Here is a 19095-nt window from a genome sequence, read left to right on the forward strand (position 1 = left end):
TCTTCACTAGAGTCTTTGCAGCGCTCACTAACATCCGACACTAAAGTATAGCAAATATAGTCTGTCATCACTTGGGAAACCAAGCAAAAATAAGACCTGTGTTGCAGCTTTAAGTGTTCTGCTAGAATGCTTCAGTGAACAAGGACAGTAAGGTGTGATTGTCATGATCACATTACCCTCGTCTAACACGGTTACACTGGTCAAGCTTTTTAAGTAGTATAGACCATTTCCAAAAATGTGCTGAGTTGAGTAAGGCAGCCAGTGGTTATTAGATCTGTACTGCAAGTTGTAGACATGATGGAGACAAGTTACAAAATGATAGTAAGACTGTAGCTGATGCCCTTGAGTGATAATTAACTGGTTACACAGATTATTATACATGCATATTTTACAGATATTACAGTCATTTCAAGAGGACTTTACATAAACGATGCTGAGAATGCCCGATTCCATCAGTGGACGAGGACATCACTGCAGGTGCACGTGTTCGCACTGTTCTAAAAGGACTATAACCACAAATAAGCGTTTATAACTGTTTACGACGCTGCACAGGAGATGGAAGCGAATGGAGAGGCGGGTCAGCCCGGTCTGCACCCACCACACGAACCCCGGAGCTCGGCCCGCCGCAGATTCATCCGCACCAACCTGTGGTTCTCAGAGTCCGAGGACCATGGGGTGGAGACCTTGGAATGTACCGACAGCTCCACCACGATCAGCCGCAGCACTGCGAGCGCTCGCAGAACCCGGTACCGCAAGAGCTCGAGTGCTGGGAATCCGGTCCGGATCGAGAGCTGCAAGCAGGAAAAGGGACAGACCCCAGAGACCCTGCAGAGGACCGAACCTCCTAAAGTAAGCGCTAACGGCAAGAACAGGACCGAGCACCCCGAGCAGGAGAAAAAGCAGGAGGACGAAGATGACGATGAGGAGGAAGAGGAGGCCGGGATGAAGGCTGTGTGTACCTCTCCGAGCGGACGCTTTCTCAAGTTTGATGTGGAGCTCGGCAGAGGCTCGTTTAAAACCGTCTTCAAGGGTCTGGACACCGAGACTTGGGTGGAGGTGGCCTGGTGCGAACTACAGGTAGGAACAAGTTGAGGATCAAACTCAGGTCCTGTAACACTGTGCATACAGTAAATTACTACTATTATTTATTTAATTTGCACTAATGCTTTTTTCTATTATGTACTGATTAAATGTTAGTTGAGCAAAGCATTATTTAAAGAGTAGATTCGGCCAGTCAGGGGCATTTACATGTGTCCAGATTTCTGACAGTATGTAGCATCCACGGTCCACACTTTGCAGTTTGAATAAGGTTCAGACTGCAAATTAAAAGCACTACGACCCAAAAGATAAAGTCACGCCTCACTGTAACGTGACTCCACCTGGACACCAGCGATGTGAGACACATTCTGACCAAGAGCAGTGAGACGTCTCGGCCCGGATGGTAATTTTACACCCGATCAGCAAAGAGCTCGCAGAGTTGAAGGGCACTTACTATCAGTCGTTTGGTGCAGGCTATTTTTATCAGCGTGCTGAGATGAAGAGAGAACATGTGGATGATCTTTTCCTGTCTATTCAACACTACACAAGACCGGTCTTTGGGTCTGTTGATTGGCTGGTATCTCACAATTAAATGTGTTTATATTTTATTGTTATTATATTATCATATCCTTAAAACCACCTGTTTGGCACATTAGCCTCCTGAGAAAAACACAGTCAGTCTCCACAGATACCAGACACCACCTCCTGTACGCATAACACACAAAGATGTAGGTGATCCGACGGGAGAGGGCATCTAGGGACGTGGGTCAATGGCAACGTGCTGCGGCAGGGCAGTGCCAACGTCCGCTGCGAACACACAGCAGGTTACATCTGAAACGCTGCACGCTGAGCTCTCAGGAAATGCAAGATGACTTAGCAAGTCAGGGTCTCAGGGGAACAGGATATGCCCATGATGTCTGATTACATCATGCTTAATGCAGCTTGTGCGTGTGTGTGTGCTTTATGTGTACACCATGTACATTATATACATTAATGGTTGATGCAGTGCACCAGTGTCGTGCAGGCTCTGTATCTTGAGCTCTTTCACATCAGTGCAGCTGCAGGAAGGACATTTAAGATGTAGTTAATAAAAGATATTTGTAAAAGTGATCATGAATTACATAAATTTTTAGTGATGCTAGCTGAGGGCACCACGTTTCACGTCTGTCATAAAATATGAGCTTTAAATTAGGACATTCGAACATTTACAATGTGTTTAAGAATTGTGCATCCGACGACTGTGTTATAAGACTGTAATTATAAAAATAAACCCGACAACATCATGTTTACCTGAAAGTAAAGTAAAAAAAAATAAGTTTTTAAAAAAAAAGTAAAAAATACTGCATCTCTGTTCTGTGCTGGTTTCCTGACTCGACTGGAAGCCGTATTATTGATTAGATTTGTGAAGACAGCTCTTCGTGGAAGTGTCTGATCTGATTAAGAGTCAGTTCAGAACATCTTTATCATCATCACATGTTGAAGCTGGAAGATGCAAGTTCTGGAATAATGCAGACGTTACAAGTCTGAGACTTAAACTGTCGACTTTAGCTAAAAAAAACTCGGAATGATGGAGAGAGAGAAAAATTTTTTTAGCTCTGAACTTGCACATCTAGAGATTATTAAACACTCATTTAAACACAAAGTGATGGATGCTTTGAAAGAGTCTCTCAGGCATTTAATGGCTCAAGGTAGTCATGAGTCTTTATTGAAAGCCTTTTTGCCTCACTTTATATTCACATTTATCACAATACTGTTGAGTAAATAAACGTACACATTTTATTAAAATGCACAGCACAGAAACAGCACAGAAACTCGAGCGTTATTTTAGGCATCTCGATACAAAAGGAGGCAAACTGACCAAGACAGCAAACACCAAATTAGTAAAGAACGTTTCAGGATGTGTTAGGATGGGCGGCACGGTGGCTAAGTGGGTAGCACTGTCACCTCACAGCAAGAAGGTCCTGGGTTTGGGACCTTTCTGTGCGGAGTTTGCATGTTCTCCCCGTGTCTGCGTGGGTTTCCTACGGGTGCTCCAGTTTCCTCCCACGGTCCAAAAACATGCAGCCAGGCTAATTGGAGACACTGAATTGTTCTATAGGTACCCAGGCGCTAGGATGCACAAACCAATGCATTGTAGTGCCGGTCCCAAGCCCGGATAAATAGGGAGGGTCGTGTCAGGAAGGGCATCCGGCTTAAAAACTGTGCTGAATCATTAATGCGGATCACGATCTGCCGGCGACACCACACACAGTGTGAAAATCCATACTTGACCCAGGAGCACTGCTGTTGTTTTTTCTGCAGCGTAATTGAACTCTGAGTGGCTGTAAAATTATGTAATTAGCTCACGTTTGTTGATCTTTTACTGCAGCCCTGCAGTTTCTCCCTCAACAGCACTTAAATGAATGAAGCTATCACAGCGCAGCAACAATGACAGACTGCTGCCGTTTTGTAAATCAATAATTCTCTCACCTTCCCCTAGGAACGTAAGCTGTCCAAAGTGGACCGTCAGAGATTTAAGGAGGAGGCGGAGATGCTGAAGGGCCTCCAGCACCCCAACATTGTCCGGTTCTACGACTTTTGGGAGTCTCCGGTTAAAGGAAAGAAATGCATCGTCCTGGTGACTGAACTCATGACGTCAGGAACGTTAAAAACGTGAGTCTGTGATACTAAAAACCATGGGCACCTTTAGCTTCCATACCAGCCTCTTAGGAACTTACACACACTGTTAAACACGAATTAATAGATCATCATTAAATGCATGGTGGTGTTCTGGCGTTCAATCCAACAAACCACTAGATGGTAATGCCAGGGAACCCTTTTCTACTGCTCTAAAGTCCAGTCTTGGTGTGCTTTGCACCCACAGTTATCACTTGTGGTTGTACAGGCTGATTTGAAGCTTGTATGTGGCTACTCTGCCTTGACAAGAAGATCCATGTTGTGTGCTGTAGGTACCTGAAGCGTTTCAAGGTGATGAAGCCGAAGGTTTTACGTAGCTGGTGCAGACAGATCCTAAAGGGTCTTCACTTCCTGCACACACGGACCCCTCCGATCATCCACCGGGACCTCAAGTGCGACAACATCTTCATCACAGGCCCCACTGGCTCGGTTAAGATCGGGGACCTTGGCCTGGCGACGCTAAAGCGGGCATCCTTCGCTACAAGTGTGATCGGTAACGGCTTCTTCTGATTTTGCTCAAGACCTTTAGTCATCACTATACTTTTATCTGCTAAGCTTTATTCTTTTATCAGGAACTCCTGAGTTCATGGCCCCAGAGATGTACGAGGAGCACTATGACGAGGCAGTAGACGTCTACGCGTTCGGCATGTGCATGCTGGAGATGGCTACGTCCGAGTATCCGTACTCAGAGTGCCAGAACGCTGCTCAGATCTACCGCAAAGTCACCAGTGTGAGTCATAACATCTTAAATCAGGATCTACTGGCACTGGAATCAGAGTCCAGCAGCTTCTGAGAACCTAATCGCTGAACACCGTGCTGCCAGGTTATTTATAGAAGAACGATATTAATTTTAATATTCAGAACAGCATTTCGGCTCCATATGGGCTCCATTCAGGTGTAAGAGAAAGGTGGGCCAGTTCAGAATGAGCATCGCCAGTATGATGTTTGTTAGCTGTAGCTATCTTCTGATATATGTTTCAGATTATTGACATTTGCTTCCTACACAGGGTGTGAAACCAGCCAGTTTCGGTAAGGTCCCTGTGCCTGAGATTAAGGAGATCATAGGGGAATGCATCCGCTATCGCTGGGAGGAAAGGTAAGAGAACACCTGAGAAGGTTCTGCGCCTTGTATGACGGTGCCTCATTGAAAGTCATTGAGCTCCTTGCTGTTAGAATCTGTAATCTTTTCACTTCCTGATCCTCATCCTGTCAGCAGTGTTGATGTTGTTGTGTTGATTGGCGTGCTCTACCCACCCCTCAGATACTCCATTAAGGATCTGCTGACTCATGCGTTCTTTGCGGAAGACACTGGCGTCAGGGTGGAACTCGCAGAGGAGGACGATGGTGCGAAAACGTCAATTGCATTAAGGCTGTGGGTGGAGGACCAGAAGAAGCTAAAAGGGAAATATAAGGACAGTGGTGCCATCGAGTTTACCTTTGACCTCAACAGAGAGGTCCCAGAGGCGGTCGCCCAAGAAATGGTAAACAAAAGACTGTAATTTCCCACAAATTCCCAGTAAGATTCTATTTGAAGTCTTAACGCTGGTTTGCCCACCGCATGCTCTGCTAAATGCTAAATTAATAATGATGCAAACAGAACAGGATCGTTAAACTTCCTGTTGAACTGTAATGTAGTAGGAATTGATCTGAATCAGGACAGGACTGGCTAGTACACTGTGTTAGCCAGCAGTTATTCTTGATACAGTTCTTATTATAAACCACAACACATTGTCCAGTATTCTGTCTAAGGCGATATTAAAATATGCATTTTATTAGACAGATTGTTGTACTGTCTGCAGGTCGACTCTGGATTCTTTCTGGAATGTGATGCAAAAATTGTGGCCAAGTCAATCCGGGACCGGGTCACTCTGATAAAATGGCGCAGGGAGCGGACGACCTCCAGGGGCAAAAGCAACAACGAAGAAGTCACTGAAAACCAGGCGCAGAGTCAACCCCAGGAACCCTCTGCCAAGCTGGCGCAAGGTGGCAAGCCTGATGCCCACGCAGAGCCTGAGGAGCGTTACAGTGAGCCACTCTGTAATGTCCAAACCAGTTCGACTACAGGTAAGCACCTGTCTTGCATAGTAGACAGATCTGGTCGGAATCCTGGACGATATATAACTGATAGTGGCCCTACCAGAACTTGGTAGGGGTGTCCAGATACTTTTGGCCATATTCTGGCCATGTCTTTAGGAAAGGAAGCAAGTCAAGCTTGTTTTGTAGGTATTGCTGGTAGCTGCAGAGTTTTACATTCTCAGTGAGTCAGCAGAATGAGTCTTCGGTCAACCTTAAAATGACCATGAACACTCAGTTACCTACTGAATTCAAATCTGTGTTGCCCGAGACACACCAGTAAATAACAACCTGTACTGAGCAGATTTGTAAGAGTAAATGTGGTAAAGTTTTCCTTTATTCCTGTATTAATTCTGCAGCAGATGTTGGCCCTGGCCCCACTGTGATCTCAGAGGGCTTGAATAACCAGCACAGCATCATTTATACGTCGCTGGTAGAGAGCAGTGCCACTTCCCAAAAACTTCTTAGTCCACCAGCTCAGCCACTCACCCAGTTACACCAGGTGACCCAACCCCAGCTCGCAGCTCAGCTTCACACAGACGCACAAAAACTTCTCGCTGCTCAGATGCACCCAGGAGCTCAACAAATACCAGTAGGCCACCAAAATCAAGAGACTCTACAACAACCTCCTGCACAACTTCTTACTGAGCCAACTGGCAATTTGCAGCAATTTACCCAGCAACAGTGTGTATCACAGCAGCAGCCTGCTGCCCAGTTACCCCAAGGGATCCAGCCCCTGCCGAGTGCTCAGCTGCAACAGGATATCCAGCCCCAGTCAAGTGCTCAGATACATCAGGGGATCCAGCAAACTCTCCCTGTCCAGCTGCACCATATGGCTCCGCAACAACCCTCAGCACAGCTCCACCAGGAGGCTCAACAGTCTATGGCCCAACTGTATCAAGGGAACTATCAGCAATCTGCTACCCCAGTACATCAAGCAGCATTTCTTCCATCCTCTCTTCACCAGAGCCTTTACCAGCAGTCTCCACCAGTAAGTTTCAATCCCTTTATTGCCCCTAAAATCCAATGTCCTGTTAACTTGTAATAAATGTTTGCAGTTATTTTAATAATCTGTCTGTGTTACAATTGTTCTTATTTCTTATCTATTGCTGACTGATCAGCGACACTCCAGTGTTCCCTGTGAATACCAAGATTCTCTCTTGAGCTTGATTGGTACCAGACGAGGAAGTACCTCATTTCTCAACATACTACACAAGAGAGACAGTTTGCACACTAGCTGTTTAAAACAAAAGCAGTCCAACAAAGACACAGTAAGACCTCATGTTTGTGTTCCTCAAGAGGCTCTATCCCCTAACGACACCTTGCTCTTTGGTAAATCTTCATCACATGGGACTGAACACTCTCCTCAAAGACACAACCATTATACTGACTCGGTGAAGCCTAAGCTCCAGACATCAACAATTCCCTCTACCCATAGACATTCCTTTGCCCAGTCACATTGCAGAGCATCCTGTCGTATCTCTCATATTCCCTTTCCTACACCAGTCCACTTGAGCCAAGGTGGCATAGCACAATCTGGTTTGGCTCACTCTGTTCAAACTACCTCAGGTTCACCAATCTACAAACTGACAGAATCGCAGGAACACATAGCTGTGTCTTCTCCAACTACTTGTCATATCACCTCATCTTCCCAGAAACTGCAAACTACATCATATACCCTTCATCATTCTGCAATGCTTATCAATTCTCTATCTCCTGAGCATACACACCACTCGTTTTCTGAACAGGTTCAAGTTCCAGTACCTTCCCCCTGCCTAAATGATAGGATTGCAACTATGCACTTATCAATCCCCACTCCAGTCCCCATGTCTCCAGCCTCTGCTCAAAAGAAATCCACAACTTCTTTTGCTAATCTCTTGTCCCCTCCTAGCCCATCTGCCTCAGGGTCGTCCCACTACCATTTGAGTTCCAAGTCCTGCAGTTGTGGGGACAGAGTTGATCTTTCCCACCTTAACCACGGTTTACATCACATTATCAATCGCCGCACCAGCTGTCCATTATTGATGGACGGAAGTTCACAGCTAGCAGGCAACAGCCATGGAAAGACCTGCATGTATAGTCATCCAGTTCTTCGAGACAACATTCAAAGCATGAGGTCATCTCCAACAAAGAACAAGTCACTTGATACTCCTTTGTCTGTGCTTGGGAGCAGAGTTGGACAAGGTCCTATGGTATGTCAGAACTAGACACCATATTTGTACCTGCTTTACAAGACTAAAACCTCAAATTCCTTCGCATTTATGCTCTTTTGCTTGGCTAAGCATCCTGCATCCATGTAGAATGCATCAGAAATTTCTCTAGCTTCCAAATGGCACTTAAACTACCGTTTCCCAGCAGGGTGTAGAACTTTTAGTCTCTGGACTGAATATAATAGACTGCCTTTCTGTGTAGAGCAGATTATTATGACAGCCAAATAAAAGTCTCAAGACAAACGTTGTATAGAGGCTTGTTGTTTATGCTGTAAAAGTACTGGCAAAACTGCTGCAATGCTGCAAATGACTCTTGCCACCGTTATTCCCAGCGGCTTTTCCTAAATATCACACTAACTTGCCACTCTGAGCCCCCTGTAGCATTTGAAACTTGTGTTTACCTGTCTAGCTGGAGCTAATATAGCTGAAAGAAAATGCCTGTAAACCCTGGATTTCTGCATTATTTACTCATGTGGTCTGATTTTCATTTGGAGCAAAATAATAGACAAACGCTTTCTGCTTTTCATCGTATTAAATGGAACACTTAAACACTGCTTACACATTTCACTTGATTTATTGATGGTATTAAATAAAAGGTAAAAAAGGTGAAAAGGGTTGGCTAGATATAATTTGGAGAAAGTAGCTAATGGCCCTTCTCGGTCAGATTGGGTGTTGTATACACAACAAAGCTTGCAAATGCAATGATAAGTTGAACAAATTTGATAGTATTTTTCATGTTTTTCAGTCCTCTGCTAAATTGGTTCAGCCTCGGACTATATCTGCTCCAGCGACACCAGCGGCGTCTGCACCCGTAGCACAAGAGGTGAGATTCTTGTAGTTCTTATGGATTTAAAATATCGGCCTCTGCTTTTGCAGCAAAAATGACAGGTCATGTATGTTAAATGTACGTGTGTTTTATGTCTGTGGTGGATTTTGTGAGTTGCTATACCTTTGTCTTCATGGTGTAGTAGCTTATTTTAATTTAGTTCCTTTTGATTTTCTTTCTCAGTTTCACCTCTATCTCCATCCTGCAGCTTTCCTGTCCCAGGTAGATCCACCCTCTCAGATTTGTAAAAGCACCATCATTCCTGTCTCTGAGCTAGCACTCACCCTGGAGTGGATTTGTTAATATTGTTAATCTTCATTGATTGGGAATTTAATGTCATTTGTCTTTGGCTAAACGTTGGAGATAGATAAACCCAACATAACTTCACTCATTGTTATCCATGGCAGCATTGTTGGGTAGCATTATTCCTTTAAACAATGTTTGGCTTTTGGTGGTCATTTCAGAAAAAGTACAACTTTAAAGAAAGCGGTTCACAATAATTGATTTTGATCGATGATTTTTAACTCTCTGCTAGACGTTATCAACTCTGCAGCAGGTTGCAGAGTCAACTTCTGGACCACCTCATCCTCAGCACCAACCAGTGTCTGGAGTGCTTAACATAGCAACGTCTCAACCACAGCAGTCTGTCCATGCCACACCCCTTTTGCAGCCTCTTCAGATTTCCACTCAGGTTTGTGAATGAATGTGCATCAGGGCAGGTTCTCGGCACAAGATGTTTTAGAACATGGCACTTGTCTTGCTCCTGAAAGGGCATATCATTCTGGAAACAACTGCTTAAATTGGAGCCAAAGCCGAGAATAGAATGGCCCATGTGCCAGAGTAAAAAAAAATCCAGAAGCTCAGAAGCCAGTGATTAAAACCATGCCAATGAATATTTTAATGGTTTCCTAATGTTTGCTTATTCTTTCTTCCTCAGTTTTCTTCACCGTACTCTGTTATGCCAGCCATGGGCACTCCAGCAGGAAGTGAGGCAGTGTCCTTTTCCTCTATTCCATTTAACACCCCATACCCCAGTAGTGCTCCTCCTGTACCTTCATCCTACTACTCACCCAGTCCAGTCCATGTCTCACTGTCTCTCGCTGCCACACAAAAAATTGTCTCTATACCTGGAGCAGGTACACCCCAAACCCCTGTAGCTGCTCCTCTGGAGCCCCTTCTTGGCATGGCCATATCTCCATCCATAATACCTCCACAGCAGCAGCAGCAAGTGTATCCTCCAGCGGTACCACCAGAAGGTTCCCTCCAGCCAACCCAACCCACCTGGTCATCTCTGGCCTACCCTCCCACATCGTTACGGACACCGTCCTGCCTCTCTATACAAGATCCCTGTGTCTCAGCAGTACCAGTACAAGTACAGGTAGTTTCGACTGAATACAGGTCAAAAAAGATTTGCTAATTATTGCTGCATGTTTTTATTAACATTTCCAACCCGAAATGTCTGTTTTTCTTCTCAGAATGATGCTCTGGCACACATACATGCAGACCTAGTCCAGGTCAGGTCTCCTCCACTTAGAGAAGAAGCAGATCAAGATTTTATGACGGCCACTGGTGATGGGTGTTTTAAGTTCATCTTCAGGAAAGTATTCTTCCTCTGCAGCATTGATCATGAACTTAAGATTTTACTTTTTTTTCTTGCAGTCCATGCAGCAAGCACCCAGCAGGTTATCCCTGAGATACCTGCACTACCACTGCAGCCTACTGGGACCCAGACAACAGCTGTTGCAATTAAAGGTGGCACAGAATCCAGCACTATTCAGCAGGTTCTGGATGCTGCGTCTGTACTTGCCCACTCTGCAGCCGACACCAGCCATGAGGTAAAATAAAACTACGAACCTGTCAGGACCTGAAATATCATCCATCGCTAAGATCTATAGATCTATATATAGATTTATCTCAGACCAATGTATATTTTTTGCTCTTAAGACACAATAAGAGCTAATAAGAACATTTAATACATGTGCATTTGTATGCAGAATTGTGGCACCTCTTTAGATGAAAGTAAACTCAAGCTCTGCAGCATAATATTGAATACATGATTTCTTCATATGCAATACATGTTAAACATAGTAAAATAATAAAAATATATTTAAAAATGTAAAGGTTAGGACACCGTACTGAGTTGGAACTTATATCCCTCTCTACAAATGATTTTTGTATCCAGCTTGGAGTTCCTTTAATCATCCAATAGATTTATTTTTTACTTTTTTTTGCAGAAATCTATTAAATATTATTGAGCTGTCTTGCATGCACGGCTTGTTTATTATCTAAAATCTTTATGATCAAGATTTTCAGCGATATTTCAGTCAGGGGACTGTCATTGAATTTTAAGGTATTTTGAATGGATTTTAATCTATCTACTCAGGCAAAAAATATAATATTTAATCTGTCAATGATCAAGTCATAACAGACTTGGAAAAGTCATATTGGAAAAGTGGACTAGGATTAGTACTAGTAATACTACAGATGCAGCTAACCGCATGACAAGCAATGCTATCTAGTTAGCATGAGTAAGCATGTTTGATTAGATCATGTTTATGTCTATAAGTCAACCTTTGGTAATGGTCCTTCTCCTTGCAGGAGCCGATGCCCATGCCAGTTCCCATCTATACATGCGACAGGTAGGTTTCATCTCTTAAGACCTTGTATGCTTCAATAACTTAATTTAGCCTTCAGGTCAGTTTCTGTTGCTGATGTTTCCTTGGGGCTGTTTCTAGTTTGAATTCAGACGCCGCATCCGGTAAAGAGATGAGCGACAGCTACGACGGGACTGTCAGCGGAGGGAAAGGTGACGGGAAAACCAGGAAACACCACCGCAAGTCCACCCGCACCCGTTCACGCCAGGAGAAGACCAGCAAGCCCAAACTCAGCATGCTTAACGTGAGTGAGGCTATTCCTCAGCTGATTCTAGACTTCTGTAATGTGGCGGCTGCTCCCTCACTGGCGTATCTGTTTTGACTTTTTATCATTAGGTTTGCGATACAGGTGATAAAATGGTGGAATGTCAGCTGGAAACCCATAACCACAAAATGGTGACCTTCAAGTTTGATTTGGATGGAGACGTTCCAGAGGAAATAGCAACTTACATGGTTAGAACCTGAAACCTTCCTGCTGATTTTTATTCTAGTACAAAATGTATACATCTCAACTATAAAATAGTGTGGATATGTTTATCGTGTGCTTCTAGGTGGAGAATGGCTTCATTCTGCCCATAGAGAAGGAGATTTTTATTGACCAGCTGAAAGATATTGTGGACAAAGCCGAGGACATGCTGAGCGAGGAGGTAGAAGGGGAGAGACCAGGTACCGTAAGGGACACTCCGCTTCAAGGAATCTCACCAGCAGGAGTTGGGGATGAGGTGAGGATCTGAATGGTTTTACCGACGCGTTTATGTTTTAAAACATTGCGTTATTGTTCTTGATATTTTTCTAGGGCTTTAGAGGAAACAGAGATGGAGCTTCTCAACCTGTCTATCAACAAAATGGTAAAGTTTTACTCCTTTCATTAAGGAAAGTCTTGAACTTGAGTTGCCAAAGTGTCATCACAATATTGTTTTGCTTTGATCCGGCAGTGCTTCACACTGGTAAGAGATGGTTCATCATTTGCCCTGTGGATGAGCCCAGAGCAGCCAGCCAGGATGCATCATCAGATGGAGCGACAGCCACTCAAACTCCTCCAACCAGTGTGCTAAGTGATGGCAGTACCACGGTTCAGCTTGCTGAAAGCAGCTCAGCACAGCCGCCCGAACACCCCACTGCACCTACGTCTACTGGTATCACTGTTGAGGATCCATTCAGAATATTTGTTGCTTGTATTTAAAAATGGCATTTTCTCCATTCTGTCTTTATTACTCTTCAGACTCAGCAGGTTACGCCACAGCTCCTCCATCAGGCGGCAGCGACGCTCACGGGTTCAGCCCACTGTCTCTGACTACCATAGACCCGCTATCCTTGGTTCCTCTCTCTACGGCGGCACCGACACAATCAATTAGTGCCCAGCAGGTCGCGGATCTGGTCAACGCTGCGTCCATGGTGGATGACGTACCCTGCTGCCCGCTGGTCATGCCGCTAGCACTGGATGCTAACGTGGCTGCTCAGCGCTCCTCCCCGATGACCCCTCCTCTCGTACAGGACGCTCACTCCATCGTGCTTCAGCAGCCGTTTGCGTCTGTGGGTGGCGCCAAGCCGCCATCGCTGCCCCAGAGCCCCGCCCCCTCGCAGCACCACCTCGCCTCTGGGGACTCGGACGTAGAGGGTCGAGGCCGGGTGGGGTTCGTGGATAGCACTATTAAGACGCTGGATGAAAAGCTGAGGAACCTGCTGTATCAGGAGTACACTCCGATGTACCCAGCAGGCAGTGCGGCAGATACGCCAGGTTCGGGAACTGAGTATGTGCAGTTTCCTCCCGGACCGGAGAGTGCGACCGGGGGGTCAGGAAACAGCACCCCAAAAATCATCGGAGAAGGAAGGATGAGGCCTGGGGAGCAGCTGGTTAGTTTAAATACTAATTCTGGTTTTACTTTTATTTTTTTTAATTTTACTTTTCTTGTATTTTCAGGTTTGTTTGTTGTTCTTTATTCAAATGTTCTTAATTTTACTTATCCTAATCAGGGACGTGGGGGGTGCTGGAGCCTATCCCAGCTCTCAATGGGCACAAGGCACACAGAAACACCCTGTACAGGGCGCCAGTCCATCGCTGGGCAGATGACTTAATGTATTAAACTTTTATGTACTGAAGTAGCTATTGGTACATTTAATATTAGTTAAATATTAATTTATAAACGTTAATTACATAGACAGGAAGGTTACTTGGGTGCCTGGATGGCACAGCGGGAAATTATGCTGGTCCACTACCACTGATATCCAGGATTCAAATCCCCAGCGGTGCTGTCAGCCGGTCGGGTGTCTACATACGGACATGATTGGTTACGTGGCACTGTGGTGGATTGAAGTCCTGTCCAGGGTGTGTTACTGCATTGTGCCCAATGATTCCAGTAAAGCCAGACCCACTGTGACCCTGACTAGGATTAAGTGGTGGCAAAACAAAGTGAAAAGTCATAATTTGGGAATGATAAGGTTTCCTCTCTGTCAACAGCCACAGATTCCAGAGCGAGTGGACAGTCTGAGCGCGCTCAGTGACTCTGCTGTTGCTGGTAAGACATTTCAAGCAAGCTTTGTGTTTTTACAGTAAAATGTAGTATTTATTGGTAGATAACTAGTTCAATCGGACAATGCATTAGCCGGGAGTCTAAGAGAGCATAATTAACGCGGCTGTCTGGGTAGGAAGGATGGCACTGTCTTGGAGGAAGCACATGTTAGCACTCATTCTCTCGGTTTGGTAGCTGTTTTGTAATAGGAGGTATTTTGTTGGAGGAACTGACTTAAATAGGATTAAAAAGCACACACATTTTATTTTTGTGACCAAATGCAACTATTTTGCAGTAACAGTGTCAGAGAAACAGATGCTGCCCCACTCCACCTCCTGCACCAGCTCCAGGAGTCACTATAAGGTATTTCGGACCATATTTTAATTAGACTTTTGGAATTTATTCTCACACCCTCTGCTGTAAATGTTAACTGTTTGTTTGACCAATCAGATGATGTCTGGTGTGCCTGACATCCACTCCGGGCCCCAAAGGAAGCAGAGGAGCTGGAGCAGCACTGCCTCTCCGGCGCACCCACTCGGCTATTCCGCCCACCACAGTGTATCCGCTCAGCCCAACCTGACCTTCACCGCGGAGGACGCGGAGGACGCGGTCACGCGCCGGAAACAAAGCAGCAGGAACTCGGCTCCGCCCGATTTCTGCCTGGACCCCCTGTCCTCCGTGACCGAGCAGGTCTCCATGCAGCCTGCACGCACCTCCGTCTCGGTGGACGTCCACAATCGCTTCGTGTCCTCCGACTCCGGGGCGGAGAGCAGCCCGGCCAAAATGGTGCCCCCCACCCCGACCCGCTCGGAGAGGAGGGGAAGCGAACTCATGAAGAGGGCGGTGGCCTTCCTGAGGCGCTCGGGCCGCAGCGGCAGCGTGCAGAGCTCGGATTCGCCGAGCAGGCAGGGCGGGACCTGCGGCTCGTACATGAGCAGCGACAACGACTCCGAGATGGAAGATTCGGACATAAAGAATGAGCTGCAAAGACTGAGAGAAAAGTGAGTCTCTTTTTTTGACATTATTTCCAGAGTAGGAGCAGCAGAACCAGAACCGTGTTCCACCTGAACTCTTCTGTCTTCCTCTGTAGACACATTAAAGAGATTTCAGAGCTGCAGGCTCACCAGCGCGGAGAAATCGAGCTGCTGTACAGGCGGCTGGGTAAAGCGCCCCCTCCCGGGATCTGCCTGGCTTCAACAGTGCCCCCTGTTGGGCGAAGACGCAGAGCCAGCAAGCACAAACTCAGGGCGGGCAAACTGCTCAGCCCACTGGTCCAGCAGCTCAGAGGGGTCACAAAAACAAGCGACAGCAGCAAAACAAGTGATGGCATAAAACACAGTGAGTTTTCTCATCTTCGTGGGGCAAAATCTGGTCAAATTATGGATCTTTTTGGAATAAAATCCAGGAGGTGGGTCTGCTGTGGTGTGGAGCCTTTTTGGGGTGAATTTTTCCCAAAGAATCGACTCCAGTCCCAAATCCACACCGGGCTGACACCTCCACACCAGAGCAGACCCCCTGCATGGGTATTATGAGAGCTGTAGCTCCTCTGGATGGATCTAATTTCTAGAACGATCCATAATTCTCAAATGTCCTTGAGAACCTCCAACCTAAATGATTAGAAACAACAATCTGATGTGTCTGATGTTCATGTTTATGGATGACCGTCAACTCTACGAGCCCATAGGTTTAGCAGAACGTTCACTCGAATATTGGTTAATCGATTTACCCCAATGTACTCAAAGTTCAACCTGGAGGAGTCGAGTGCACTATGGTGACCCTCACTGTGAACCTCTTTCTCTAAATCAGGGGATCCTGCTGTAAGCCTAAACGGCTCTCCAGCCAGAACCTCGGAGGTAAGCGACAGCCGGTACCGCTCAGGGACGGGCCCGTTGCCCAGCTCAATATCAGAACCGGTCCAAACCCAGCAGCCCTGCTCTATCAAGGCCTCCATGTCGAGCGATAACATCTGCTCCGGGCTGCAGGGAGAGGGAGCGGGGGTCTACCCACGGCCAGGACAGGGTGAGTTCATGTAGCACAAAAACACTCGACATTTTCAAGAATTTGAGAAGATCTTTGTGCTCATTTGCTCATGATTTTTCTTGTCCCGTGGACAGGAGGGTCTCCTTATCACCCGGCGGCTGAGAGGGTCACCTATAAGTCCAGCAGTAAACCACGTCCCAGATTCCTGAGTGGGCCTGTTTCTCTCTCCATCTGTTTGTATCTCTTTCTCACCTGAGCCAAAATCACTCAGCGACCCCGCGCTTCTCATTTCTTTTATATCCGTGTTCTTTTGACCCCTCCAAAAATCAGAACCATCCTCCTGCTTCCATCCGTCGTTACTGTTGCTTTCATGCACCTTGTTTTAAAGCTTGGAGACTGTTATTAGGATTTGATTTCTTGATATATAACAATTATTTAAAGCCCCCAATAGACCTCAGCCCCACTTAACAGCTCTGGAATGAACTGGAACATCAATTAAGGCTCTTGTGACCAACGTCATTGCCCAGCCATACAGATGTTGTCGTATTTTCCCTAAATAAGGCACAAATTTCCATACAAAGTCTTGTAAGAAGCTTCTCAGAAGAGCGGCTGTTGTTCTTGCTTAAATGATCACATTGTTTTAATACAGTGTGTTTTTTAAATGGCTTGCAACATTATAGGCTGGCAGCAGACCCTGTGGGCTGAAGGCATCCTTTGGCGACCTTTAGTAAAGTCTCTCAAGCTCGTTTCTCATCTGCTGTTTCTGTTCTTGTGTATTTTACATTTATATAAGTTATTTATTGTGCTTGGTTGGTTTTGTGCTTCTGAGAACTAACACTGATCTTTTTTTTCTGCTAGGGTCGACACTGAAGCGGCTCTGTCTGGGTAAAGAGCGTTCTAACAGTAATTATCCTTTTTTATATCTTACTATTCCTTTGAATAAAACCGAATAGTCTTGTTTGCTCGGCCACCCTCATAAAAACATTGCACCTGACTCTGGTCTGTTTGGCTTCTTAGGGCCCGCAGGTCCTCCAGGGGCATCGAATCAGCCCCCTGTCTCGACTCCGTCGCCGCGCCGCCCACCGGTGGGCGTGGCTCAGACACAGAGCAATAACAGCAACAACAATAATGACCAGCTCCCCGAAGAGCTCCAAGCGCTGATGGGCACGTGGAGTCCCAAACAGCCTCGTCGCTTCACCACTCAAGTCTTCAGCATAAGAGCACAGACGTCTTCCAGAGGCAGGACCAGGAGTGCTGAAGGGGTAAATAACAAAGACACGAGACTAAATTAGAATGGTCGTCCCATGATGATGAGGAACACAAGCCAATTATAGGAGGAATGAATTTTGATGTTTGAGAAGCTGCAGTGATTTCACATATCTCAGAGGAAGCATGTGTTAGCCCTTGACCTACCAAAATGGAAGCTGTTGTGTAGTAAGAAAGAGCTTAAGAGCACTAACTACCATATAATCACAGACTTGTGAGATTTAGGAATGCCATCCTCAGAACCCAGAGATCAGGACCAAGATTGCTGTCTGGACTCAAGACCTGGCATCTATATACCATTAGGGGTTTTTTCATAATGAATCTTAATTTAATGAGCATCCCAGTGAAGACGACCTGACCAGAGAGTCTGAGCAAGGCGTGGCTCTTTAACTTCACCTCTCCCTGTTTTCCTCTAGGTTCTTCCAGGCTCCAGCTCTACCTCCCTGCTTTCTTTCTCGTGGCCCAGGGTCAATTCTCACACCAGCTCCGAAATGACCGAGCCCTTGTTGGCCTCTCAGGACGGATATCTGGAGCACGGCGAGTTCCCGGAGACTTCGGCCTACATCACCCGCTGGCCCGCGTTGAGCACGGCTCTCGATCGGGGAACGTTCACGTGCTCCGCTGGGTCTCCTTCCCGGACCACGCGGTCGTCTTCTCCGGATTCGGCCGTAATCTCAGCACAGGACCACGCGGCCATTGTAACAACACTGGAATGACCCTGTGGTCTCTCTAAAGCAGGGCTTGTTTTAACTCCACTTCTGGAGACTCGCTGCTCTGCACGGGTTTGAGCTTTTCTGGACCTCGAAAACATGTGACCCAAGGCGTGAGGGACTTAGAGTTGGCTCTTTAGTCAGATCAGATGGGATGAGTTTAATGGAAGAAAAACTCTGCAGGATAGTTGGGTCTGCATGACTGGAGGCAGAAAATTAAAACCAGTTTGCGTTGCCTACCTGCTCAATCTGTTATAGGCATGTTCTGTAAAACGTGTACACAAAAGATTCCAAAAAACACCTGTACATGTCGTCACTGATGAATATCTCCATAATTCATGTACAGTAGATATTTTTACATCATAGACTTGCACAGACCTTAACTATATTTACAGATACATGAATCTTTATCTTGAGTGACTTTTTATAGTCAGATACTGTATATAACGTATATGCAAGACCTGTATTCAAGCTCTTAGCTTTAAAATATTTAAACATTGCCAGTATAAATGTAAATACGTTCTTCAATTTAATAGTCGCTACATCACTGTGATACTTCGAGCATATCATGCAGTCGGAGGCGTCATTAGACCCAATTTACTGGGGTGTGTACTCCCGAAACACGTTGCTTTGCCTTTCTAAAATCACAGCAGTACAAAGTCAACAAGAAAGACGTTAAAGCTTTCAGTCATTGCTTCTATCTGATGGATACAGGCGTCCATTTGGAGTGCTGGGACACCAGCGCTGGGAGTTTATCACCCTTGGCTGGGCGCTGACAGAAACCCAAGCTCTAACACACTTCTTTAGCGTTCAATAGTTTGGTGTTGGTGCCCCTATAAGACCAGCTGGCAAGTAGTTCACCAGGTAGTGTAGAAACGTCCCGGCCTGCAGTCGTCCGTGCTTCACGGCAACAGTTCTGGATTGAAACACTGGATTGATTTGGAATGGCCGCATCTTCTGGAAACGGAAAATGATTTTAGAGTTGATTAAGGTGGAAAGTCTGTAAGAGTGCCTTGAACACAGTGAGTGGACAGCAATATCATCCTACAGAGAAAAACCCTGACGTCCGGGCGACTTCCACACAGCAACGTGTCAGAATAAATGGGACGCAGTTCGTATGAATGTGCTTTCTCATTGTGTACTTCGCTGACT

The 19095-nt window shown here is 45.8% G+C and overlaps 1 protein-coding gene across 2 annotated transcripts; it reads left to right on the plus strand.

Annotated features, from left to right (window-relative positions):
• The first annotated feature begins 477 nt into the window (after positions 1-477).
• wnk2 (WNK lysine deficient protein kinase 2) lies at positions 478-18268 on the plus strand. 2 transcript variants are annotated; one of them, XM_062986779.1, is made up of 30 exons: positions 478-1077; positions 3518-3690; positions 3987-4207; positions 4287-4444; positions 4722-4810; positions 4976-5195; positions 5514-5778; positions 6147-6778; positions 8743-8820; positions 9007-9045; positions 9359-9514; positions 9761-10201; positions 10299-10392; positions 10483-10658; positions 11422-11462; positions 11559-11721; positions 11814-11930; positions 12029-12199; positions 12274-12325; positions 12413-12613; positions 12700-13331; positions 13936-13993; positions 14283-14350; positions 14438-14988; positions 15078-15325; positions 15794-16006; positions 16102-16200; positions 16826-16870; positions 16985-17229; positions 17650-18268. In XM_062986779.1, the coding sequence occupies exons 1-30, from the start codon at positions 556-558 to the stop codon at positions 17947-17949; spliced, it is 6468 nt and encodes a 2155-aa protein (XP_062842849.1). In that variant the 5' UTR covers positions 478-555; the 3' UTR covers positions 17950-18268. The 2 variants fall into 2 exon arrangements, with proteins under 2 accessions (XP_062842849.1, XP_062842851.1); XM_062986781.1 differs by having other exon boundaries at positions 16102-16176.
• The last annotated feature ends 827 nt before the right edge of the window (positions 18269-19095 follow it).

The sequence above is a fragment of the Trichomycterus rosablanca genome, chromosome 24 (assembly GCF_030014385.1).
Source record: "Trichomycterus rosablanca isolate fTriRos1 chromosome 24, fTriRos1.hap1, whole genome shotgun sequence".
NCBI classification, from domain to species: Eukaryota; Metazoa; Chordata; class Actinopteri; order Siluriformes; family Trichomycteridae; genus Trichomycterus; species Trichomycterus rosablanca.